Genomic DNA, 26733 nt, shown 5'->3' with positions numbered 1-26733 from the left:
CGTGAGATGGAGTAGTTTCATTGGTGAACATCGCTATGTTGATCATATCTGCTATATGATTCACGCTCGACCTTTCGGTCTCCGTGTTCCGAGGCCATATCTGTTATATGCTAGGCTTGTCAAGTTTAACCTGAGTATTCCGCGTGTGCAACTGTTTTGCACCCGTTGTATTTGAACGTAGAGCCTATCACACCCGATCATCACGTGGTGTCTCAGCACGAAGAACTTTCTCAACGGTGCATACTCAGGGAGAACACTTATACTTTGATAATTTAGTGAGGGACCATCTTATAATGCTACCGTCAATCAAAGCAAGATAAGATGCATAAAAGATAAACATCACATGCAATCAATATAAGTGATATGATATGGCCATCATCATCTTGTGCTTGTGATCTCCATCTCCGAAGCACCGTCATGATCACCATCGTCACCGGCACGACACCTTGATCTCCATCGTAGCATCGTTGTCGTCTCGCCAATCTTATGCTTCCATGTAACACCCCGGATGTAATTTACCTTATTTGTATTCCAACTCTTGCCGTTTCCGGCACTAAGTTATGTTATTTCCTCGTTGTCGGGTTTTTGTCTCCGTGTGTTTTGTCTTTGTCATGCATCTCATATCATGTCATCATGTGCATTGCATTTGCATACGCGTTCGTCTCATGTATCCGAGCATTTTTTCCGTTGTCCGTTTTGCATTTCGGCACTCCTATGTCCTCGGGTGTCCCTTTCTACCTCTTTTCGTGTGCGTGTGTTAAACGTTTTCTAATTGGACCGAGACTTGTCATGCGGCCTTGGTTTACTACCGGTAGACCGCCTGTCAAGTTCTGTGCCATTTGGACTTTGTTTGATACTCCAACGGTTAACCGAGGGACCGGAAAGGCCTCGTGTGTGTGTTGCAGCCCAACACCCCTTCCAAATTGGCCCAAAACCCACCTAAACCCTCTCCATCATCTAGATCGTTCGATCACGATCGCGTGGCCGCAAACCGCACCTCATTTGGAGCTTCCTAGCTCCCTCTACCTCTATATATAGGCCACTCCCCGAAAATTCCGGATCCAAAACCACCCTAACCCTAAAAATCTGCTCGCGCCGCCGCCGGAGATGTCCGCCTGTGCGCCGAACACCGCCCCGATCCAGTGAGCGAGCGACATGTGGCTCCGCCGCCTCCTTCCACCGCGCGGCCCGGCGAGCCCGTGGCCGGCCCCCGCGGCCCACGTCGCCCCACCGCCACCTACCTCTGCTTCCGCCGCCCATCCTTCCTCGCCGCGCCGCCCGAGAGCTGCCACGCGCCGCCCGCGCCGGCGAGCGCCGCGCCGGCGACCGGCCGGAGCCGCCGCATCTTCGCTCGGTGCCGCGCCGCCGCTCGTCGCTCCGGCAACCTCGCCGCACTCCGGCCCCGGCGACCCCTCCTCTCCGGCGTCCTCCTCCGACCGCGACGAGCTCCGGCCACAGCGTTGAACAGTACTCCAGTGAACCTCGAAAATCGTGCCCGGGTCCAGATCTGGAATTCGGAGGTTGACCTAATTTTTTCCTCCGTCTCAGATATTTTTTGCATTTTTCATCAGCTCATAACTCTGCATCCGTAGCTCCGATTCGTGCGTGTAGCATATCAAAATGTTCGTCTCGATGAGTACATCATTTCATCTCATTGCATAATTTCCATTTGAGCTCGCTATGTGATGATAGTTTCAGATCTGTTTCAGCAAATGCACTTTTGTCATTTTTGCCATGTTTAATGTGTGCATGCAATGATCCTGAGCTCTACATGTGTTTTGAAATATGCCATGTCATCTTTACAGGGGTGTATGCCATGTATTTTTGTGATCTTTGTGGTGACTAGCACAAGCATGCAAAGTAGCTTACTCAATGATGCTGATTTCAGGGACTTAGAATTTCACAAAGTCCTCGCCCTGTCATTGTTTTTATGCCATATGTTTATGTTGTTTCCTAGTGATCCGTGCCTCTTTTGAGCATGATCAAGAAGGATGTTTTGTAGATATTGTTGTGCTCTATCCATCCATGTCTTTGTTTGCAATTATGGAGCACCCTAGATTGAGTAAATCGAGCTCTACTTTTGCTATAAAATGTTCCTGGCAGATTGTTAACATGTTTAGCGATTTTGCTGAGCTTGTTGTTGTTGATCCATGCATGCTATGTTGTTGTTCTTGCCATGTCTATTTGTTGGGTGTATGCTTAGTTTGTCATGCAATGCCTCGTAGTGACTGCAGCGAGCTCGTAAACATGCCTACTCGTTATCTGTTTTGCATGCTCCAGTTTTTCACCAAGTCTGAATCTGTTTTCGTTAATTGCTATATTCACCTGCTTGCAATTGTATTTTCTTATCCCTTTTGGCTCATGGTCACTAAGGGAATTTTGTTGTATGCTTTGAGTAGCTTCATTCCATGCCTTGCTTTGCCATGATATGTTCCTGTAGCATGTAGTTTTCGTGCTCTAAACATTGCTTCCTGATGATAAATTCCTGACATGCTGTTAATTTCACCAAGTCTGAAACCTGTTATCTTTTGCATTTTTGTCATGCTTGTTTGAGCTTGCTATTGAGTGAATTAGCCGTAGCTCAGTGTTCATCTTTTGTCAAGCATTATGAGTGGATTCCTGCCATGTATTTTGTTGCTATGTTTGGGTGCAGTAGCATGTTGTTCTTGATGCATTTAGATGGTCTCGTGCTGATTATCGCAGACTGGTGCCATATTTGTTTTGCTTGCCATTTCCAAACCGTGCATCCGATTCCAGTGATCTTTATATCGATTTCGACCGAAATCACCTCACCTTTCCAGTGGCACCCTTGTATTTCTAAGTTGAGGCCAGGTTCAATCATTCCTTTCCAAATCATGCATATGCATCACATATCGCATCCCGCATATCATACCATGTTTGCATCATGTTGCTTGAGCATTGCACGTGGTTGATTATGTTCCTTTTTGTTTGTTGTTCTTTCTTGGGTAGAGCCGGGAGACGAGTACGTGAACAAGGAGCCCGTTGAGTACGCTTACGAGGATCAAGGCAACTCTGAGAACTTTGCAGGCAAGATGACCATACCCTCGAAATCACTTCTATCTTTGCTTGCTAGATGCTCGCTCTTTTGCTGTGCCTATGCTACGATACCTACCACTTGCTTATCGTGCCTCCCATATTTCCATGTCAAACCTCTAACCCACCTTTTCCTAGCAAACCGTTGTTTGGCTATGTTACCGCTTTGCTCAGCCCCTCTTATAGCGTTGCTAGTTGCAGGTGAAGATTGGAGATAGTTCCTTGTTGGAACATGTTTATTGTTGGGATATCATAATATTATCTTGTTTATCTTAATGCACCTATATACTTGGTTAAGGGTGGAAGGCTCGGCCTTATGCCTGGTGTTTTGTTCCACTCTTGTCGCCCTAGTTTCCGTCATATCGGTGTTATGTTCCCGAATTTTGCGTTCCTTACACGGTTGGGTTATAATGGGAATCCCTTGACAGTTCGCCTTGAATAAAACTCCAACAATGCCCAACATTGGTTTTACCATTCGCCACCTAGCCTTTTTTCCCTTGGGTTCGCGGATTCAAGGGTCATCTTTATTTAAACCCCCGGGCCAGTGCTCCTCTGAGTGTTGGTCCACCTTGTCAGCCGCCGGTGGCCACCAGGGGCAACTCTGGGCTGGCCTACCGGACGTTTGGACAATCCGGTGTGCCCTGAGAACGAGATATGTGTAGCTCCTATCGGGATTTTTCGGCACATTCGGGTGGTGTTGCTGGACTTGTTTTACCATTGTCGAGATGTCTTGTAACCGGGATGTCGAGTCTGATCAGATTGTCTTGGGAGAAGGAATATCCTTCGTTGACCGTGAGAGCTTGTGATGGGCTAAGTTGGGACACCCCTGCAGGGATTTGAACTTTCAAAAGCCGTGCCCACGGTTATGGGCAGATGGGAATTTGTTAATGTCCGGTTGTAGATAACCTGAAACTCAACCTAATTAAAATGCACCAACCGCGTGTATAACCGTGATGGTCTCTTCTCGGCGGAGTCCGGGAAGTGAACACGGTGTTGGAGTAATGCTTGACGTAGGTTGTTCTAGGATCACTTCTTGATCATAGTTGTTCGACCGTGCCTTTGCCTTCTCTTCTCGCTCTCATTTGCGTATGTTAGCCACCATATATGCTAGTCGCTTGTTGCAGCTCCACATCATACTTTTACCCTTCCTATAAGCTTAAATAGTCTTGATCGCGAGGGTGCGAGATTGCTGAGTCCCCGTGACTCACAGATTAGTTCCAAAACCAGATGCAGGGACCGATGATACTGCTCCAGGTGATGCGATTGAGCTCAAGTGGGAGTTCGATGAAGACTCTCGTCGATACTACGTGTCTTTCCCAGATGATCAGTAGTGGTGACCAGTTGGGGCAATCGGGGACTATGTTGCATTTGGGGTTTATCTTCATTTTGGTTCCGTAGTCGGACCTTGAGTGTATTGGATGAATATAATGACTTATTTATGTATTTGTGTGACGTGGCGAGTGTAAGCCAACTATGTACCTTTCCCTTTATTTATTTACATGGGTTTTTGTGAAGATTACCTCACTTGCGACATTGCTTTCAATGCGGTTATGCTTCTAAGTCATGCTTCGACACGTGGGAGATATAGCCGCATCGAGGGCGTTACATTCCACGACTATCGCTACCACTTAGTGATAAAGTAAAGCATTACAGGGCAATTGCATTGCATACAATAAAGCGACAACCATATGGCTCCTGCCAGTTGCCGATAACTTGGTTACAAAACATGATCATCTCATACAATAAAATTTAGCATCATGTATTGACCATATCACATCACAACATGCCCTGCAAAAACAAGTTAGACGTCCTCTACTTTGTTGTTGCAAATTTTACGTGGCTGCTAAGGGCTTAGCAAGAACCGTTCTTACCTACGCATCAAAACCACAATGAAAGTTTGTCAAGTTGGTGTTGTTTTAACCTTCTCAAGGACCGGGCGTAGCCACACTCGGTTCAACTAAAGTTGGCGAAACTGACACCCGCCAGCCACCTGTGTGCAAAGCACGTCGGTAGAACCAGTCTCGCGTAAGCGTACGCGTAATGTCGGTCCGGGCCGCTTCATCCAACAATACCGCTGAGCCAAAGTATGACATGCTGGTAAGCAGTATGACTTATATCGCCCACAACTCACTTGTGTTCTACTCGTGCATATGACATCTACGCATAAAACCTGGCTCGGATGCCACTGTTGGGAAATGTAGTAATTTCAAAAATTTCCTATGCACACGCAAGATCATGGTGATGCATAGCAACGAGAGGGGAGAGTGTTTTCCACGTACCCTCGTAGACCGAAAGCGGAAGCGTTAGCACAACGCGGTTGATGTAGTCGTACGTCTTCACGATCCGACCGATCAAGTACCGAACGTACGGCACCTCCGAGTTCAGCACACGTTCAGCCCGATGACATCCCTCGAACTCCGATCCAGCCGAGTGTTGAGGGAGAGTTTCGTCAGCACGACGGTGTGGTGATGATGATGTTCCACCGATGCAGGGCTTCGCCTAAGCACCGCTACAGTATTATCGAGGTGGACTATGGTGGAGGGGGGCACCGCACACGGCTAAAAGATCAAATGATCAATTGTTGTGTCTATGGAGTGCCCCCTGCCCCCTTATATAAAGGAGCAAGGGGAGGAGGCAGCCGGCCAGGGAGAGGCGCGCCAAAGGGGGAGTCCTACTCCTACTAGGAGTAGGACTCCTCCTATTCCTAGTAGGAGTAGGAGAGGGGGAAGGAAAGGGAGAGGGGGATAAGGAAAGAGGGGGCCGCCCCCCTTGCCCTAAACCAATTCGGTTTGGGCCTTGGGGGGCGCGCCCCACACTCCCCTTGCTGCCCTCTATTTCCACTAAGGCCCATGTAGGCCCATTAAGCCCCCGGGGGGTTCCGGTAACCTCTCGGTACTCCAGTAAAATCTAGATTTCACCCGGGACACTTCCGATATCCAAACATAGGCTTCCAATATATCAATCTTCATGTCTCGACCATTTCGAGACTCCTCGTCATGTTCAGGATCACATCAGGGACTCCGAACAACCTTCGGTACATCAAAACATATAAACTCATAATATAACCGTCATCGAAACGTTAAGTGTGCGGACCCTACGGGTTTGAGAACTATGTAGACATGACCGAGACATGTCTCCGGTCAATAACCAATAGCGGAACCTAGATGTTCATATTGGCTCCCACATATTCTACGAAGATCTTTATCGGTCAAACCGCATAACAACATACGTTGTTCCCTTTGTCATCAGTATGTTACTTGCCCGAGATTCGATCGTCGGTATCTCAATACCTAGTTCAATCTCATTACTGGCAAGTCTCTTTACTCGTTCTGTAATACATCATCCCGCAACTAACTCATTAGTTGCAATGCTTGCAAGGCTTAAGTGATGTGCATTACCGAGAGGGCCTAGATATACCTCTCCGACAATCGGAGTGACAAATCCTAATCTCAAAATACGCCAACCCAACAAGTACCTTCGGAGACACCTGTGGAGCACCTTTATAATCACCCAGTTACGTTGTGACGTTTGGTAGCACACAAAGTGTTCCTCCGGTAAACGGGAGTTGCATAATCTCATAGTCATAGGAACATGTATAAGTCATGAAGAAAGCAATAGCAGAATACTAAGCGATCATGTGCTAAGCTAACAGAATGGGTCAAGTCAATCACATCATTCTCCTAATGATGTGATCTCATTAATCAAATGACAACACTTTGTCTATGGTTAGGAAACTTAACCATCTCTGATCAATGAGCTAGTCAAGTAGAGGCATACTAGTGACATACTGTTTGTCTATGTATTCACACATGTATTATGTTTCCTATTTAATACAATTCTAGCATGAATAATAAACATTTATCATGATATAAGGAAATAAATAATAACTTTATTATTGCCTCTAGGGCATATTTCTTTTATCAGTTCCTTAGTGACCCAGGGTCATTTCGGACAAATCGGGTCGGGTAGCCTCCTGGCTATAAATAGCCCACCCCCTACACGATAAATTGGTGGCTGCTCAGAGTTAGTGCATGACTTTTGCCATTTGAGAGCAACCCATCTCTAAAGCTTTTGAGAGAGAAATCCTTGCGAGGACAAATCCCTGAACACCCAGAGCCAAAGAGTGTTAGGCATCACTGAAGTCTTTCTGTCTGCGTAATCTGAAGACTTGTTACACTTGAGGACTGTGAATCCTCCAGCCGGTTAGGCGTCGCGTTCTGAGCATCCAAGAGTCATTGTGGATCGCTGGTGAATGAAGTTTGTGAAGGTTTGGAAGTCTACCTTGAAGACTTACCAGAGTGATTGGGCGAGGACTGTGTGTCCTTAGCTCAAGGGAAATAAGGTGAAGACGCGGTCTTCTGAGTTGAATCTCAGCCTCCCTAACCAGACGTACAGTTTTCACAGCAACTAGAACTGGTCCAACAAATCCTTGTCCTCACCAAGCAACTAGTTCTATCCTTTACCTTTGTTTACTTACAGTTTGTCTTCGTGAAGGCATTGCCTGCTTGCATGATCTGATTGACTTCATTGTGTGAAGACTGTTGTTGTTTGGCTTCATACTATCATCTATCCTGATCCATACTACCTAGCTGCTGATAGTCCTCATGCTTTCACTTCATTGCTTACTTGACTATGGCTTGTCTAGTGTAGTCTACCTTCCGCTGCATATCAATAGGTTCTTTTCTACCGTTTGTCTTCAAAGCCCCCGTGTTTTGAAGACTTTCATAAAAATCGCCTATTCACCCCCCCCCCCTCTCTAGTCGATAACTAGCACTTTCAGGATGACATCTATCCCAGCGGTTAGCCAACACGTGTTTCCTCCGGCCAATGAGAATTTTACACGTGGAAAATCCTCATTGGTCCGGGCTGTTAGCGGGTTATCGAATCCAAAATGGACCCGATAGCTTAACGGCATTCCGTTATGGTGGATGCCACGTGTCGGTCACCCTTGATGAAAGCACTTCCATGACGCGCGATTTATCGTCATGGAAGTGGACACTTCCGTGATGATAATTTTGGTAATGTCAGGGAACACTTCTACGACAGCACAAGTATGACTATCTTGATTCTGTCATAAAGTTGTTATGGATGTACATGCATGACAGAAAACGTGACCTACTCTGACAAACATGTATCATCACGGAAGTGTCTTTTTTTTGTAGTGCTAGGAGGAGGACTCCTCCCCCTCCTTGGCGCCCCCAAGGCCGGCCGGCCTCCCCCCTTGCTCCTTTATATACGGGGGCAGGGGGCACCCTAGAACACACAAGTTGATTGTTTCCAGCCGTGTGCGGTGCCCCCTCCATCATAGTCCACCTCGGTCATATCGTCGTAGTGCTTAGGCGAAGCCTTGCGCCGGTAGCTTCATCATCACCGTCATCACGCCGTCGTGCTGACGAAGCTCTCCCTCGACACTCTGCTGGATCGTGAGTTCGTGGGACGTAACCGAGATGAACATGTGCAGATCGCGGAGGTGCCATACGTTCGGTACTAGGATCGATTGATCGTGAAGACGTACGACTACATCAACCGTGTTGTCATAACGCTTCCGCTTTCGGTCTATGAGGGTACGTGGACAATACTCTCCCCTCTCGTTGCTATGCATCACCATGATCTTGCGTGTGCGTAGGATTTTTTTTGAAATTACTGCATTCCCCAACAGCTATCCTATGGTGATCTCCGTGTCGCGCAAGCGTGAGGGATCCCCGTTGTAGGGTTTGCAATATGTTCATGATTTTCTTATGGTGGGTGGCGTGAGTGACAGAAGCACAGACCCGAGTAAGTAGGTTGTTTGCGTATGGGAATAAAGAGGACTTGATACTTTAATGCTACGGTTGGGTTCTATCTTAATGATCTTTAGTAGTTGCGGATGTTTGGTAGAGTTCCAATCATAAGTGCATATGATCCAAGAGAAAGTATGTTAGCTTATGCCTCTCCCTCATATAAAATTGCAATACTCATTACCAGTCTAGTTATCGATTACCTAGGGACAAATAACTTTCTTGTGACAAAAAGCTCTCTACTAAAACTAACTTAGTTGTTTCTTTATCTAAACAACCCCTAGATTTTATTTACGTGCTCTTTATTATCTTGCAAACCTAGCCTTCAACACCTACAAAGTACTTCTAGTTTCATACCTGCGAACGTAAAGCATGCGTAGAGTTGTATCAGTGGTCGATAGAACTTGAGGGAATATTTGTTCTACCTTTAGCTCCTCGTTGGGTTCGACACTCTTACTTATCGAAAGAGGCTACAATTAATCCCCTATACCTGTGGGTTATCACTGTACAACTAGTGCCACTGCGCCTGGTGCACCAGAATATGCAAGCGCTGCTTGGTGGGGCGGGCAGGCGTTGACGGCGGCAGCGGAGGAAGCGCGTGGGAGGAGGAAACGTCGGGTGTGAACTTCCCCTTGCTCTTGCCAGAGCCGCTCAAGAAACCCATGTCTAGGGTTTGGTTGTCACCAGCGAGGGAGCACGCGTGGGGCTAGATGTGGACCTATAGTGGAAGCGGATGAGCCCCATCCCCCCGTGCATGCGTGGATTAAAAAAGGACGGCCTCCCGATGCTTCCACTGGCTGACGCATGGGCCCGTGGTAGGTGACCGTTGTAAATATGACCGTGTCCGATGGTTGACCGACCAACATGTGGGGTCGTGGCGGACACCGAGGGGACACGCGGCGCGTCCGCTTCATGTCCGCGTCGACGCATTTCAGGCCCGCGGACACACAGCGGGCGTGTTTTGGGTTTGGATCGACGCGTTGGACCGACATTTTTGTCTGCTTCGACCTAAACGGATATGGACGAACGAAATGGGTCGCGCGGTTGGAGTTGCTCTGAGAGCATCTCCAATAGACGGTCCATACGTAAAAATAACCAACTTTTAAAGCTCCGAGAGCAAAAGGTGCTGCTCCAACAGACGGTCTATATATGTAAAAAAGAATTGGATCACCGCCTTCCGGAGATGTAAAAACTTCATGATGCAAATTTACATCAGAGATACAACTGATATAAGCCGTAGCCGCCCGCCAAATGACCAACCGCCAGTTCATTCCCCTTCCACCTCGCGCCCGCCCGCCCGCGACCCCCGCCCTGACGCCGCCCCGCCGTAGATCCAACCCCCGCCGTCGATTCCGTCCCGCCTGGGCCGCCGCCTGCCGCCGCGCCGCCCCATCGCCTCCGCCTCCGCCCCGTCCTGACCCTGTCCGCCTCCTCTCCGGCAGCCCCCACCTTCGGTCCATCCTCCGCCCGGCCCCGCTCCGTCCGCCGCCCCACTCTGTCCGTCTCCGCCCCGCACCGCACACCCCCGCCCTGCTCGGCCGCCGCCCACTCCCCGATGGCGCCGAAGAAGACGCTGAAGGGCAAGTCCGGTTTCTTCGGCGTGAGGGCGAAGCCCTCCGGGAACTTCGGACTGGAGTTCTCCGACGCCGGGCGGCGTTGGTGGCTCGGCACGTGTCCCGCCGCCGATGAGGCCGCGCGTGCCTACGACATGGCGGTGTGGCGTGCCGGACGGCCGAAGACGGACCTCAACTTCCCGGAGGTCGAGACCTAGGCGGTGGTGGATTGGCTCGTGCCGTAGGGCATCCGGATGGAGGAGATGTCGGCGAAGAAGACGTATAAGAGACCGGCGGTTGTCGTCGCTCCTGGCGAGAGCGACGAGGCGGCGATGTCTCGGTTTGTGCAAGAGCATCCGCAGTATGTCCAGGCCGAGTTGGAGCACTACTGGAAGCTCGAGGCAAAAAAGAAGGGGGTGAAGAAGGAGGACGAGGCCGGCCCTCGACTGTGATCCCTATCGAGTCGTCGGATGAGGACTGGGGTGACTCCGAGGAGGAGGACGAGGGGTGTGATTGCCCGACCAAGGACGAGTTCTGGGAGGAGTTCCGCAGCTCCGACGACGAGGAGCAGTTTCATCTAGTAGTTCGAATAAGTAGTAGTTGAATTTATGTATGAAACTATGTTGAAATTCATGTTTAAACTATGTTGAGATGAAGTTATAGTTGGTCGTTTTAATCTTTGTTTTGGACCATCGGTTGGAGTTGTTTTTTTATTTACATATCCGTTTTGGACCATCTGATAGAGTTGAGCCTTTTTCGAACATGTAAAAAGCATTTTTGGTGCTTCAAATTTGGACTATCATTGATTTGGAGCATCAAAATATACATCATCTATTGGAGATGCTCAAAGTAAAAGTCCTTTTGTTTCCTGATAATTGAACCCGCAATCCCTTTTTAAGTGCATATCACGTTTTTGCATAAACCCCCTGTCATTCCATATATTCAACCCGCGATGCTTCTTCCCTTCCATATTTTGTACCTTATCTGCACCCTTCCCGGCGCGGCGGTGGACGAGAAGGTGGGGGGCGGCGCCGCACTCCATCCCATCTAGGCGCCATCGTTCGCCCGCGACGGCGCCGACGGCTACCGTGGCTCGGAGATGGTGGACACTCGGCGGCCCACGCTGAAGGCGGACATCTACTCCTTGGGCGTGCTCCTGCTGGAGCTCCTCACAGGCAAGTGGTTGACGCACACGTCCTTGCAGGAGGGCGACGGCGGCACACTAGACCTGCTGCTGCGGTTGGTGTAGTCGGTGGTGCACGAGGAGTGGACGGCCGATGTGTTTGGCTTGGAACTGTTGCCGATATAGAATAATAGAACAACAATGGAGATACAGAGCAAGCACACAGCACCACAACAGCCTCCAATAGGATACAGAAAGCACATGAGCACCATGCGCATTGCCGCTTGGGCCTCAGACCAACCTCGATCCTCCGCGTCGTGGCCTAATAATCCGGTAAAATTAATAGTCCCGCATCGTTTTCTGATGCATATGGTGTGGCCTGCAAGGGAGAGCGTCCACAATTAATGGGAGAGGAGACCTGCCAATCTGGTCGACGCCATGAGGCTCGAAGAGGCGGTCGAGGCCAGTGCGGGAGATGCGAGGGAGATTACAAGAGGCGGTCGAGGCCAGTGCGGGAGATGCTCCTGCTCGACTGTCCGCCAACACCAAGCGAAGACCAAGTCTGGGGAGGCTGCAAGGGGAGCACTGAAGGACAAGCCGCGCCGCTGCGAGGGAACTGCTGCTTCCTGTTCGAGAGAGAGGGTGAGGAGAGGGAGGAGACCAAGGGTAGAAGGAGAGGGAGAACCGCGGAGGAGCGGCTCACCGGCAGGGGTCTTGTTGTTGCAGATCGCCGGCGGGCGGCAGGGGTGACTGGCTCGACTCGGGTTCGAGCTCCTGCGAGAGCGCTCGCGTGAAGGCTGTTGGCGAGGGGCGCCTGGGAGGCTGACTGCTTCGTGGACGAGGGCGCGCGAGGAGGAGTTCGGCCATGGAGGTGCTCGGGCGCGTGGGATCTGGGAGGCTTGGACTGCGTTGTATGTGCAATGGTAAGTAAACTGAAAACGAGATGGAGATACACGCGTCGCTGAGCAGTGCTCGGCATGTCACACGAAGCCACTAGACTTCACACGCGTCGACCGCAAATAACAAGGAGGGAGGATTATAAATCGGATCCGATGCACTCCACAACAAGGAGGGAGGGGACATACTGGCCAAACCAGAGCAGAATCGACAGATTAACTCGCTGGCACCGGATTTACATTGGGCAGTGATCTGGGCCGGTGCGCCGGCCCAACTGTTGGGCCGGTCGTATCTGGAACGTCAATTTGTCTTTTGCCCACCGTCAGATCAGCCTTTGAATCATTTTTTTTTTCTCAACAGAAAATCGTGTCCAATCCAAAACAGCTATTCGTGCTGGACACCCCGCCATGGACTCTTCGAGGGCTGACCCTGAAGCATCACCAGCTCGCCGTCCTCGCCCCCGGTCGCCGGTCGCCGTCCACGTCGCCGTTGGTCGCTGTGCTCGCCCCCGGTCGCTGGTCGCCGTCCTCGTCGTCGCTGGTCGCCGTCCTCGTTGCTGGTTCCTGTCCTTGTCGCCGGTCGTCGTCCTCGCCGCCGGCCGCCCCGCTGCACCTCCCGTGAAGAGGACGCCGCTTCTCGCTCGTCTCGTCGTCGACGTGCTCGCAACCCCGCCGTCGCCGTTGAAGCTGCATCTCGTGGGCGTTTTGCGGCCCTCGTCGCCATTGGTTGCAACATGGCGTTGCTTCATGGTCACACCCTGCCGTCGTTTGGTAGCAGCCTCGCCATCATAGCCATTGCTGGCTCTAGGTTGAAGCTTTTTTCATAGTCCGTTGAAGCTTTTTTTGTAGCTGCTTCCAGCTTTTCCATGGGGTTGAAGCTTTTCCGTCATGCTTGTTGAAGCCTTTTTCCTCCATTGGTTGGAACTTCTACTAGGCCGGTTGAAGCTTTTTTCCATGTCCGTTTCCATGTTCGGCTGTACCAATACCTCACTCGATTACTCAACGTAGCAAAAAAGTCTGCGGGTTGTAGCAAATAGGTGTGACGGTTCCAGCAAAAAAGAAGCCCGCCAGTGTCGTCCACTTGATTATAGCGTTGATGGCTAATTTCTATGGTTCCAGCAAAACTTGATGCCGGATGTAGCAATTTGTGTCACTGGATGCAGCTCCGGCGACCTGTTCCCCGCACATAATCTCATCGACTTGTATCATCTTTTTGCCGCCAATTCCAGCACACCAGATAGCCGGTTCCAGCACGGGCGCACACTGGTTGTAGCACTGCGATATCGAGGTCGTAGTAGTGCACGACGCCAATCGCAACACCGCTCGCCATGGTTGTAGCACACTCCACGACGGCGACGAGGCCCTGGTTGTAGCAATATCGAGGGGCTCGCCGGCTAAGACAGATAGGAAATTGCTGGCGAGCGTGGCCATGAAATCGACGACCAACGACGTGTCCTTGTAACAGCCTCATGTGGTTTTATTGCAGGGGGAGGAAGGGAGAAGAAGAAGCTCGCAGGAGAAGGCTCATGGTGGTGCGCAAGGTAGAAGAAAGAGAAGAGATAGCGACGTTTCTGGAGATACGATTTTTATGGCCACAAAACGGTTGGTGCAAAAAAGATAAAAATTAGCGCGTGGGACAGGGCACGTGGCTATGTGGGATAGGTGCGTGGGCGAGCAGAGCCGGGGCGACCGGCGAAAGCTTCAGCCGGTCGTCCGGCAATAATCGTTTTCCATTTACATTTTGATGTGCATGCAGTAATAATTGGCAGCGCCCTTAGATTAACATGCACTAGCATATACAACTCTCAAAAAACTGAATACGTATCATTTTTTTCTACGGTTGCAACCACGGGCCTGTTTATTACCATTGCAGTTTGATCAATTCTCAAAAATACTACCTTCGCCTGGGAATAAAAGGCTGTGAGAGAATTCTCTGGAACCAACGCACGGTGCATCTTTTGGCATAATTTTTATCCCGTTACAACGCACGAACCATTTTTCTATAATAATGAAGGGGCTATTGTTTTTTGCGGTATGTCACGAAAATTGCCCCCAAAATTATAAAATATTACCCCCAATGCCACCTATAAGTGATACTAGCAAAACAGTCCGTGTGTTGCAACGGGAGAAATAAAAAATATCATAATCTTCAATTGCCATGACCACATTTTGCTGCATCACCGAGATACACTGGCTCTCTCATTTTCTTGAAATTATTAAAAAAAATGAAAAATCATGAACATTTTTTTAAACTCTTGCACATAACTGAAATCATGAACATTTTTCAAATTCGCGAACATTTATACATATTTTCAAACATTTCTTAAATCATGAACATTTTATATTATTTCAATTTTAAACTGTGAACATTTTTTAATATATTTTAGTTTAATAGCGAACATTTATAGAATCGCCGATTTTTTTTGGAAATTTTTTGGTGAAACAATTTTTGGAATTCACGAATATTTTTCCGATTCAAGGAAGGAACATTTTTTAAAAATGCATGATCATTTTTTGAGTGTGCGAACGTTTTATGAATCAATAAACTATTTTATATGTCATGAACAGTTTTCAAATTTTTAGGATAGTTTTCAATTCATGAACATTTTTTGAATTGAGGAATTCTATTCAATTTCATTAAAATTTCTAATACACATTTTTTTTATTTCCCAACATTTTTGTTTCAAAATTAGGAATGTTTTTGGAATATGAAAACATTTTTTTAAAAATCACGAATATTTTTAATTGCTGCATCGGTATCACTATAAAAAAATTACATGTACCCGGAGTATCACCGTGTACGCCAAGTGCAAAAACACGGGTTCTCGGCTTACAACAATGTAAACCGAGTAGCGAGCAGAAACGCACTCACATGTTATGTGTTATCTTACCGCTATCTTTGCAAATTCATCATTAAGTAATCCATATCTGATCATTTAGGATCATTTATGCCATTGTATTTGTATTTGTGGATTAATGTATCATAACAGTCATACATGGTTCCATCATTAATCAAGTTATTCTTGATCATGTTTTTGAATCTTGGATTGCTTGCAAATCTGGCAATTAATTTATCACTCAAACAACTTCGAAAGTAGCAATAGAATAGTGGAAGTACTCAAAAGTACAAAGTGTCATTCTTGAAAAAACGTACGCTCTCATCAAGAAAACCTTCCTACCAATCTCCCTCCAAAGACCTAGGTCATACCAGTACTTCTCCTCTGGAATATGATCCACATTAACATGATCACTACATTTATTTATTTTTGTACCCGTTGCAACGCACGAGCCCTTTTACTAGTAGATCATCAAATAAAAGAAGGGAACAGAGGCAAATGTTTTTTTTACTGCTTTCCGGGTTTACAGCTGATGAAGGTAATGTAAATATCTAGAGGGGTCCGTCCCGTCAAAAAAATAAATATCTAGAGGGGTCCGCTATTCACCAGAAAATCTCTCGCTCCTTCCTTTTTCGTTCTCAGGGAGAGGCGGCAAAGAGAGAGAAAGGGGAGCAGCCGCCGCTTCTTCCACCGGCCCATCCCCCGCCGGTCGCAGCCGCATACCCTAGGCCTGGTTCTTGAGGTCGGGCTGCGCATCAATGACAATCAGGTGCAGCTAGACGACGCCCGCTCATCCCTTCTCTCATACTTGCAGGGAGTACCTCCTGCGGCAAGCCACGGGAGCCAGCATCGTCCGTGCCCCGCCGACGAGATCTAGAATCCCTTAGATTTCTCCGTCCTTGGTTGGGTTGTGCCAAGGTTCCGGCGTGGCCTAGCTGCTAGTTAAGTTGTGGGCTGATCTCACCATGAAGCTACTGTCCCACTTCTTCACAAAAGGCAGTAAATAGGTAATCCTTACCTCTCTAATTTTTTTCTGCAATTTAATTTAGTTGTCACTGCAAAAAAATTAAAAAATGAAAAAAATACATTTGAGAGTTTTGTTGGTTGATCTAATGATTTAATCAATGCATGGTTTGTGAGACTGCCATACTTATAGGAATGTGAGTATTTTAGACGGTTGAGAATTAAGGATATGGGATGTACCACGACCCTAAGTTCGAGCACACTACCTGTGAAAGAAATCTTTATGAGTGATGCACCACAATCTACAAAGATGTGTGTTCCATTTCATTGTTTCTTTATCATTTAGCCAATGTCACCGCTTGGTCGGCAACATGTTGAAGTTGTTCTCGATGCTAAAAACTTGCAACATGCTGAATTTCGCACCCTTGATAAAATGGGTTGCAAATTTAGCTGGGCAGCCCCCCTCCTCTGCTGTGGTGCTAACTGATGCAACAAAGTGATCAGCTTACAACAACACCACCAGCAAATTTTGCTTCGCAGAAGAATGAAAAGGTTCAGCCGAAAGAACATTATGTATGCAATACAGTTAGCAGAGAGTGCAAAACTGATCTTGATCTTGCTTCCTTCATTGAATGCCAACAGGTCTCCTGTACTAAAGAGATTCCAGGGAGAGGAAAAGGACACTGATGGTTTACCGACTGCCAGCGAAGCCACAAAAAGGCTAATATAAATTTCTTTTGAGAGATTCTACAATGCAAAAATCATGCGTACTAATTTTGCACCACTTCTTTCTGTGATACAGTCTCTGGAGAATCATAAGAATATTGTTAGGAAAAAATACAAGCACCTCAGACTAAAGTACATACACAACCGAGGTCATTTTTTCTAGCAGATTCTTGTACTCCTTTTAGTTGTTGTACCGAAGTTGTGTCAATTAATTTGGATCGGAGGGATACCAAAATTTATAACCGAGATCAGCATCTCCTGAAACGCAGCGAGCCATCGAGCTTACTGAATTTTTTCTATTCTCAGACAGAGGAAAGAACCTTTTTCTGGTATGCATCGAGTCCCCATATCTTCTTTCTTCTTTGGAAAACGGCAAGTTATAAATAATGAAGCATCAAAGGGATAGAAAAATACACTGAGCATACATCCGACCTGTGCATAACTAAAATGCACACAGCCAACACTAACACACACACAACACAAGGATCACGCCGGCAAATAGCAAAGCCATAAAAAGATCAACACTATAATAACACAGCACAAGTAGATAACAGAACTTGAATAATCTTGTAGCCAAGTTTACACAAGTACATAACATAGCCATAAAACACTTGTAATGAAGCATCAAAGTTGAACATTACACATACATAGTAGTAGGGCGGACGAGAAGAACATAATAACACAGCACAAGTACACAACCGAACGGTGCCACACAACCTTTCTTTATCCTACAAGCCAACCTTTGCTTCTTTCTTTCTGCATTCACTTGACACTCTACCACAGCCTGCTGCAACCGCGTCGCATCTTCCCCGCAAAGACGTCACCATCGCTCGATCATGGTTCTTTCGAAATGAAGCTGGAAGGGAAAACAAAATTCTTTCAGCAAAAGGCCACAATCCCATCAGCTGTTCTTAAAACCAAAATTCTTTTAAAGACAAGGTCATACATGGAACAAGGTCTAGTGCAGAAACTGAATCAGCCATGTTTGTCCTCTGAATTAAAAGTTTAAAGCAAGGACTGTACGAAAAAATAGTACGTGGGATCCAGAGAAAACTTTTTAATTTTCAACGATAAAAGTTTCTGCCACCTGTTGGAATGAGCTGCTAGGTGAAAAATATCCTATCCATCAGAGGCGGAGACAGGGGGGTGCGAGCAGAGATCAGACACCCCCCATCGTCTCGCCCCCCCTGTGAATGTTCGCTAGGTATTCGTATACTGGCAGCATAAATATATCGTATGTAGACATAGCTGACGTACTATTTTAGAGTTAAACGACCCAATACTCCAGCCCAAGGGCCCAACACACAGAATCGCTAGTTACCCACGCATCAGGAAAATAGCGTACGTGCAGCCGTCCATCGAGAGTCAGTTTCGTTCCTAATGTTTTTCGTGGCTTCGTGCGCCCATGCTGGAGCCGTGCAAATTCATTCTGTGCTTCTAATCCAGCGATTGAATCATGGCTCCTTCATCAACCGATTTTGGCACAACTTAAGGTAGGCTACTGGTATTATCGTAATACAACAAACTCCCAGTAGTTTTTTAAGATCAGAGATACATACAGTGAACTAGTTCAACTACATATAAAATTAGGTTGATCAACCTATTAGATGTGGTAAGATTACAATTTAGAATTGAAATCGCGCTCTCTGTTCAAAGTTTCAAAGGTTGAAGTATGAAGAGGAGGAATATAACGAAAGTAGATTTATTTTTAAGAGGAAGGCTTCCAGCTCAAATATTCAGATACCCAAAATAAAAATCCACCTGATGTACTCTTTGAGTTAAATTTAAACTAATAGAGATGTAGAATTTTGTACTGTTAAATATTAGTTGCCAATGCTTTTGTATCAAACTATCAATGCTACTTTTGAAACGAAATTCATGTATTGGCTCTCTTGAATATATTATCTTTCTCGCCCCCCCTCATGTCCGAATCCTGGCTCCGCCCCTGCTATCCATACCCCCTCATTCAGCGTTGTAGCCCCCAGCCAATGTGCCCTTTTGATGGAGTATGAATTAAGAAAGCAAGGAAAGATGCAAAGCCAGCAGTTGTGACAAAAGAAACACACTGCACAAGTGTACTGCGTTAGAGTTGTTTCACATACCATCTGATGATCATACGCTTTGCACTGGCTTCTTCATCAGTGCTCCATGGCCGTTGGAGCACAAGCAAGTTCGGCGGTGAGGATGAAGATTGACACACCAGCTTCCCTTAGGTGACGAACATCGCCATTCATGAGCCTCAACAGGTTTCTGGAGACCAGGAGGCCCAAGCCCTCCTCTGACTGCTGCGGGTCGTCCTCCTCAAACATCTGCGCCATTAGCTCTGCAGGGACTCCTAATCCCTGGTGCTTGATCCTGAAAACACACAGAGACAAAAATAACCATCACTAAGCATTCCCACAAGAAGACTTCGAAACTTCCTTTTCAGAAATTAACAGGCATATTGCACGACCGATGTACCTAAGTTCAAGGTCAATAAGGTGAAGATTCTCTCCGATGCTGTTCTTTGTCGCCTTGGCTGAAATCTCGACAGAACTTCCAACAGGAGAGAACTTCACTGAAATAGATAGGAAGTCAGAAAGGATCTGCTGGAGTCGAACACCATCTCCATACAGTAGTTGCTTCATAAATCTCTCTGGCAGGTTGCAAGAGACTCTGATGCCTTTTCCCTGGCAGGCTATCAGTACTTGGCTTACAGCAGCCACCACCACATCTTGCAACACAAATTCAGCCATCTCCAAATCCAAGCAACTAGATCTGTGACCACAAATGACAGAAAGCAATTAAGTTATTTTTAGAAGATGATAACAGTGAACTATTATGCAGATAATACCTCTGAAATATAAAAGTAAGCTTGAGCAGTAAGTGAAACCATATATACTGGCTAAATTTTCCGGAAGCAGTAGAAATATAATAACAGCAGTTAGTTCAACAAGTTGTGTAAATGTAACCATGTTTGTTTGTTGTTCCATTTTAATCACATAAGTAGGCATGAAAGCAGGTGAAATTAGAACAACGAACAACGACATCAACGTACGAGGTCCGCAAACTGACAAAAAACAGGTACAGCCATAAGTAAACATGAGAACGTAATAGAACAATTCAGAAGATTTGGCAAGAAGAATACTTTTCCATGATGTTATGTTGATCCAAGTCGGCAAGTATCTTGTTTAGCTGGTGATGACAATTATCTGCAACATGGATCTGCCTCATCTGTTCTTCATTCAAATCTGTGTTCTTTAGTGCTTTTCTGGAGTAAAGCATGCCTGAGAGAGGGTTGTTGATTGCATGTCTCATGTAGGAGAAAGCTTTCAGCCTTTTTAGTGACTTCTGCTCCGAGGCTTGCTGCACCTGCAGTGCTTGTTGCAGCTCATGACTAGGAATATGAATAAAACAGAATACCCCAGTGATGAGACCACCCTCATTTTGCCTTCTGTTCACTGACAGAAGACACTCAGTGTACTTCCCGCTTCGGTCGAAGAAGCCAAATGGAGCCTTTTCCGTTTCTTCGCCGGCTAACGCGCTGTTGATAACAACACAAAGGCTTACAAATGCATCTTTGTTCTTCAAAAGGCAGGAGGCATTTCTACTGTCAAACACTTCACCGAGAAGCATCTTATCAAGCACTTCCTCTCTGTGCCACCCAGTCAGCTTGGTCATTGCAGCATTCCACTCACAACACCATCCAAATTCATCAGCACCAAATATAGGAGGAATGAGTGGGTTTGGGTTGTGAATGATCGCCATGTAGTCTCCCTCAACCCGAGTAAACTTGTCCATCACCAACTTATGGACAGTCATATCTTGGGCTACAAAGCACACCCCAACAACATCATCATGAAGGTCCCGGCTGGCACAAGCATTCACAACCAAGATAACAGGGCCATCATCTCTCTTTGGACCATGAGTCTTTACCTCAAATCGAACTTCTTTCTCTTCTTTGCCTGTTTGATTAGCGGAATATTTATTAGAGACCCATGAACGATCAATATTACTGAGTTATCAATCGCAAATTGTGTAAGCAGTTGACGCAATAACCAGTTAGCTAGGTTCAACACACAAATTATCAACAAATGAAGATAACACAAAGTTTCTGACTAAGGAGGAAGGTAAAGTAGGCGTGGAGGTAAATAGATAGAGAAAAGAAATATAATAAATTTACTCACCCTGCAAAGCTAGATACAGCATCCTCTGGACAACTGATACAGAAGATTCCTCCACAAGGGTAAGTATGTGCCTTCCTATAGCATCATCAACTCTTAGCCCAGTCAATTCTGCCGCTTTCTGATTCCACCCATTGACCAATCCATTGCCATCTACTGCCAAGATTGGAACAGTTGCTGTTTCCATTAGACGAACCATTTCACTGGTCACTGCCTGCAATTCAGCAAGCCCATCAAGCTTTAGATCACCAATCTGTTCATCTAAACTAGCTTTTCCGGTTGGCTTGACGACACCATCCACCGCCCCTCGAAGTATAAGTTGCAATGAATGAATAGCATCCATCTCAGAATCAGTCCAAGCCAAGCTCTTCATCTTGACAACTTCAAGGAATGCCTTGAAAGACAACCTGGGGTGCATCCTTCTGCTGTCATCCATGTCCGATGGATCATTCTTTGCACCTCCCCATCTGATTTCTTTAGCTGTAGGTGACCTGAACCAAAAAAGAATATCACTGGAATTGATCTTAGCCACTGCCATCCCACAAACCGTATCACCAAGAGCAGAGGCTCCTGGGTAGCCAGCATCATGGAGGCTCTCAGTACTCAGGCCAGTGGAGTCCATGTGAACTTCCGACAGCCACAAGGCAAGATCGCGTATCTGAGACTCGGTTGGTGCAGTACCCAGACGCCATACTTTGCCCCCATACAAAAGAGCAGCACCGTCACATTTGATTAGGTCCATGATATTGGGTGCCCCTGATACTATAGTCAGGGGAGAGGCTTCCTTGAACAGCATGTCAGAGAGAATTGTTTGCATCCTCAGTATGCTTTTTTCACGTAACTGTTTCTGTACTTCAAACTCCTTGTTGACATGGACAGCAAACACCTGTGCTAAGAACTCACAAGCATAGCGCAGCGGAAAAGGGACATATCTAGGGCTCTCATGGTGGCAAACAATAAGGCCCCATAGTATCTTCTTCTTCTGCTGCTGTGCTGGTTGTTCAGACCCGACCTCGTCATCCTCTTCATTCTCATTAACCACAACAGCCATGACAAGGGATGCAATTGAGTTCATGTTCTCCATATACTGAAGGTGACAGCTGTGTGCTGCCCTGAGTGCTGAACCACACAAGCTAATATCAAAGGGGAGTGCCTCATCTTCAATGACCTTTATGGGTCTTGCGCGGACATCGCAGATCAGCCGCACTTTGTTCTTCATGAAAAGAAACCTGGCTGCTTGAGGGATATCAGTGGCTGGATAGTGCAGGCCCAGATAAGGCTCAAGGCCAGGCTTTGTGATCTCGGCGAAGACCTCGCCATGGTTATCTTCATGAAACTTGTAAGCCATAACCCTATCATACCCTGTAAGGTCAAAGACTTCCTTGACCACAGTATTGCATAGCAGCTCCATGCTTCCACCTGGCAGTGCCTGGATCTTGGAGATTGCCTTGGCAGCAAGCTTGTAAGACTGCAAGGCCCCAGCAGCAGTGGCAGGAAATTCTGTGGGGTTTACAGGCTCAAAGTCTACCACCAAACATCCGGTTGCTCGGTGAACAATGGCATAGAAAGGCTTGCCTGAGGTCTTGCACTGAACCAGGATAGGATTCAGCAAAGAAACATCAGCAAACCCTAGTGCCTTGTGCAGAGCCGCGGCACCCTGGTCAGTGAACAGAGACCGTACATTTGTGCCGATGTCAAGCCTTGGGGGATCGTCGACACTGGGCACTGCATGGCTGACAGTTGTAAGCATTTCTGGCGCGTTCTCACTGAACGCGATGACATTGAAGCTCTTCTCATCAAGGGCCAACAAGCAACCAAACGACTGGATCATCTTCCCTCTCTGAATGTGCTGCAAGTAGGCTATGACCTTCTCTGACCGCCCTTCCTGCAGCACAGTTGGAGTGTCCCGCTGGGCTTCGACCAGCTTGGAGTAGTCGAAGGAGTCACTAGATTCTTCAAACTCAGCATTGAGTTCAGCATCAAGGGTTGTTTGTGCCAACACCCTTTCCTGGGTGCTCTGGCGGTTCCTGCTGGACGAACTGGAAGCAGCCCTTGAGGAAGACATCTGCTGCCTCGAGTACTTGAACCGCTCTCAGCAGCGGTGTCTCCTGTGTGTCACTCCTGCTGGACATAGATAAATGAGAAGCGGCAAACACTAATTAGTAGTAAAATATAAAAGTATGGTAAACCATTAACGGCTTGCAAAAAAAAACACAGAGACGATCATAATGGCTAAATATATTTGCTTGGTGCTACTAAAGATGTGTTTCTTTTCCTGGTTTAAGAAGCGTGAACAAATTTGACAGAGACTAGAAGAATAAAGATCCATAAAGTACAAAATCTCCTGCAAACCCAAAAAGCTTGTAAAGAGACTTCCCACGCTAACCATAGGGAAGTCAAATTTGTATATCTGCAATGGTGCAACTTATCCTATTCATCACTTGAATATTTTCAAAGCGATCAGTCGGCTGTGATTTTAGCTGGGTCGGGTTCACTCTTCTCAACATTACTGTAACCAGATGGTCCTTTTTCCAAACAAAATATATGGCTTAATAAAAAGTACTCCCTCTGTAAACTTTTATAAGATGTTTTAGGCCACTACTTTAGTGGCCTAAAATTTCTTATAAAAGTTTATAGAGGGAGTAGAATAACAGTTGGAACAATTTCTTATACAGGAGTCAATTATCTTATCTGGAGAAAAAGAATGTGGCCATAGTATTGGGAAGGTTAGTTCTGGCCTTTCTGTTGTGTACTTGTATTATTTCTCTTGATTGATGCAGAGGAGGCCGGGGTTATCCCCTTTTCGAAAGAAAAAACTTGTATTATTTCTCTTTTCCTTTTCTTGCGAAGAGTGTACTTGTATTATTTCAACAAATACAGAATACCCCCATGCCAAAATTGGGAAGGAAAAAACTCTAGCAAGGCACGGCCAACACTTACAGGTACTTCCAGTAAATATGCCTTCCCGGATCATGGTTCCATTTCATATGTATTCCTCGTAGAGGTGTGGATTTTGAGTTTTCGCGTACCAAAGCTCCTAGTTTTCTAGCTAGTACATCATAGTGCAAGACTGAAAGCTTAAAAGGTTTCAGAAAAGGCAACTAACCTACAGCTACAAGAGAACAGGAAGAAGCTAAATGATGAATCGAATCGAACAACAAAAAATCAGCACGCTACTATCATCGAGATATCTATCACCGCAAACAACCAAGCAAAGCAGATTACAAGGGGCCTCCGTCTCAGCAAAGCGATCTCCGGGATCAATGAACCGCTCGGCGATTCTGTCATTCCGGCGACACTGACATGGCACATGGGAAGTCTGTAAATGGGACGAACACCAGCACCATAACACCTCTATCGCTCCCAAATCAGCCGAGCAGAGAGATGCTCTGCTTTCACTAGTCAACCAGAAAGGGGATTCTGATTCTGAATCCCCACACTTACATACTACAGAACAGGAACGTCACTCTCTCAGCCTTCGCCACAAATTCATGCTGTGTAGTAGTATGATGCTAGGCCCTGACCACCGGGAACAGAGCAGGAACGTCGCCCTCTAGCTTCCCAGGATCAAAGGGGGGAGGAAAATACCTTCTGAACTGGTATCACCATCACACATCCAAAGTCAACAGGGAAGAAAACCTTTCCGGCATCACTATGATACATCAAAGCTCCAAGCCTCCAAGCATACATACACGCAGGCGGAAGGAGGAAGGAGAGGAGAGGAGAGGGTACCTGCTGCCCGGCGCCGGCGGCAATGGAGAGGTGAGGTAACGGGGCCGTGGTGGAGGGGAGGAGTGGAGTAGTGGAGTGAGCAGGGAGTGAGGCCCGTGGGTGGTGGACGCGAAGCAAATAAATACTGGAAGTGGCGGCGTGGCGTGGCGCGCCGACCCTTGCTCCGCGCCGCGCCGCGCCCATGACCGGCGCGGATGGGAGGGCGATGGGAGCTGTCGACGCTTAATTGGCCGCAGCCTTTCCATGTCGACTTGATTAACCTAATAACTTCACCTGCTTCCCATCGGGGGTTAACCCGTTGTGGAACTGCACGATATCGTTGCCCTTTCCTCAACGAGCTGCTCGATCTGTGATTTTTCTTCCTTTTTAAAACCGTTCTGCTATTCCGCCCTCCCCACACACACTTCCTTTTCGCGAATGCGCAAATGACTTGAGTATCATTGTATTTTGTTCATCTCATTTATATCACAGGAATCATATTACAAGTCACGTGCAAACTGACATGTCAAAACTGAAAGACGCTAGTCTTTGCATAAAGAAACAACAACCAAGAAGTAAAATTATAATCAAGACCGAAAGATCCTTTAAACTTGACACCAACGCCCGTCACCTGTCTCTCAAACGACCACAATAACCACCAAAGAAAAAAAAACGACAGATCACCTTCACACCCGAGCTCGAAGCGGCTCCGTCACCGATATGCACCTTTACGGACCTTCAAGGATGAAACAATTACTGTTGAAAGAATCAGGCCGGGGCAACACCCCGAACACGCCATCAAACTCCGGGTCCCCGAAACAGAAACATTATTTGTCTAGTCCGGACTCGTCCACAGACAGAGAGATGGTGCCGCCCGCCATCCAACCCTTTCCCCTAAACGTCCGTCTTTGTTTTTTTCCTTAAGTCAGCAACACTTAAAATAATAGCATATCAAACATTTGATGAGTGAAAATATTCAAATGAGGTAGTAGTTCTAATTTTAAAACAATTCGATCAAGTTTTGAGATAAAATAGTTCAAACTTGAATTCAACTCACACATATGTTTCAGTTGTCCCCTTTAACCACCCACAAATGCTCAATTAATTTGAGCTGCTCATGAGTTGCTCGATACTGAATTTATTGACGCATATGAACAAACTGATCAAATGTGTTCAGATGTTGATGTACTCAAATTCCAGACCTTCAACGACATCTTCACCTTCATCCTCCATGACCAGGTTGTGCATGACCATACAACATGTCATCACCTCCAACAAGGTCTCGGATTCCCTTGTTTAGCAAATCCACAAACAACAGTAAAATGGGCTTGAAGCACTCCAAATGCTCTCTTCACATTCTTTCTAGCTCCTTCTTGTTATTGGGCAAAGTGAGCTCTTTTCTGATCAACTGACTTAAAAATGGTCTTCACAAAGGTACCTCATAGAGGATAGATATTATCAACCAAATAGTAGCTCATGATGTACTCATGCCTATTCACGGTGTAGCTACACAAAAAGGAGCTTGACCTTCAGTCTAAGAGGGAAGTCACATCAACGCACTTAGGGAGGAGCGTGATGAACACCTCAATGAGCTTTTGGAACACTATCGTTATTATTCATTTTTTGTGATAAGCATGTTTATTATTCTACTAAAAGACCACGGCTAAGAAATTACCATTGAATAGAAACCATATGTGATTTATAGATACTTTACAGAATTTAACTTTTATGTTCTTGTAGTAGTTAGTGACGAAAACCTACAAAGTTTGAACCTCAAAAAGAGTCAGTGTTATGAATTGAGTGCGACTCGGATGCGAATTGAGTGTGACTCAGATGGTTAGCTTCCTTGTGGTGAAACCAATTCACCAGGGCTTAAGTCCTAAATTTAGCATTGATACTCGCATTTTATTCCTTCATTTATTTTAGTCTT

At 46.6% G+C, this 26733-nt stretch overlaps 1 protein-coding gene and 2 long non-coding RNA genes across 6 annotated transcripts; 1 reads left to right on the top strand and 2 right to left on the bottom strand.

The window, feature by feature from the left end:
* Positions 1 to 11732: 11732 nt before the first annotated feature.
* Positions 11733 to 14250, bottom strand: LOC125550449. The gene is made up of 2 exons (XR_007301643.1): positions 12211 to 14250; positions 11733 to 12133 (listed from the first exon to the last, which is right to left on the bottom strand). It is a non-coding gene; the product is annotated as an uncharacterized LOC125550449 (long non-coding RNA).
* A 1589-nt stretch (positions 14251 to 15839) lies between these two features.
* On the top strand, positions 15840 to 16876 carry LOC125550448. Of its 3 annotated transcripts, none has more exons than XR_007301642.1 (4): positions 15840 to 15982; positions 16055 to 16247; positions 16654 to 16755; positions 16846 to 16876. It is a non-coding gene; the product is annotated as an uncharacterized LOC125550448 (long non-coding RNA). The 3 variants fall into 3 exon arrangements; XR_007301641.1 differs by having other exon boundaries at positions 16550 to 16755; XR_007301640.1 differs by having other exon boundaries at positions 16055 to 16755.
* Positions 16877 to 17473: 597 nt separating this feature from the next.
* On the bottom strand, positions 17474 to 25064 carry LOC125550447 (phytochrome A type 3). 2 transcript variants are annotated; one of them, XM_048713444.1, is made up of 6 exons: positions 24825 to 25064; positions 21096 to 23216; positions 20057 to 20873; positions 19390 to 19686; positions 19032 to 19284; positions 17474 to 17785 (listed from the first exon to the last, which is right to left on the bottom strand). In XM_048713444.1, the coding sequence occupies exons 2-5, from the start codon at positions 23155 to 23157 to the stop codon at positions 19068 to 19070; spliced, it is 3393 nt and encodes a 1130-aa protein (XP_048569401.1). In that variant the 5' UTR covers positions 23158 to 23216; positions 24825 to 25064; the 3' UTR covers positions 17474 to 17785; positions 19032 to 19067. The 2 variants fall into 2 exon arrangements, with proteins under 2 accessions (XP_048569401.1, XP_048569402.1); XM_048713445.1 differs by having other exon boundaries at positions 21096 to 23213.
* Positions 25065 to 26733: the final 1669 nt, after the last annotated feature.

This window comes from Triticum urartu, chromosome 4, assembly GCF_003073215.2.
Source record: "Triticum urartu cultivar G1812 chromosome 4, Tu2.1, whole genome shotgun sequence".
Classification (NCBI taxonomy): Eukaryota; Viridiplantae; Streptophyta; class Magnoliopsida; order Poales; family Poaceae; genus Triticum; species Triticum urartu.
This window is presented reverse-complemented; position numbering and strand designations above follow the sequence as displayed.

Bases quoted from the DNA above. Each gene is read 5' to 3' on its own strand.
- LOC125550447 (XM_048713444.1), bottom strand. From the start codon at position 23,157: ATGTCTTCCTCAAGGGCTGCTTCCAGTTCGTCCAGCAGGAACCGCCAG. The intron at 19,687-20,056 runs GTATTCTTCTTG...TTGTGGTCACAG, and splicing joins CAACATAACATCATGGAAAA to ATCTAGTTGCTTGGATTTGG. The intron at 19,285-19,389 runs GTACATCGGTCG...GTGTGTTTTCAG, and splicing joins CTTATTGACCTTGAACTTAG to GATCAAGCACCAGGGATTAG.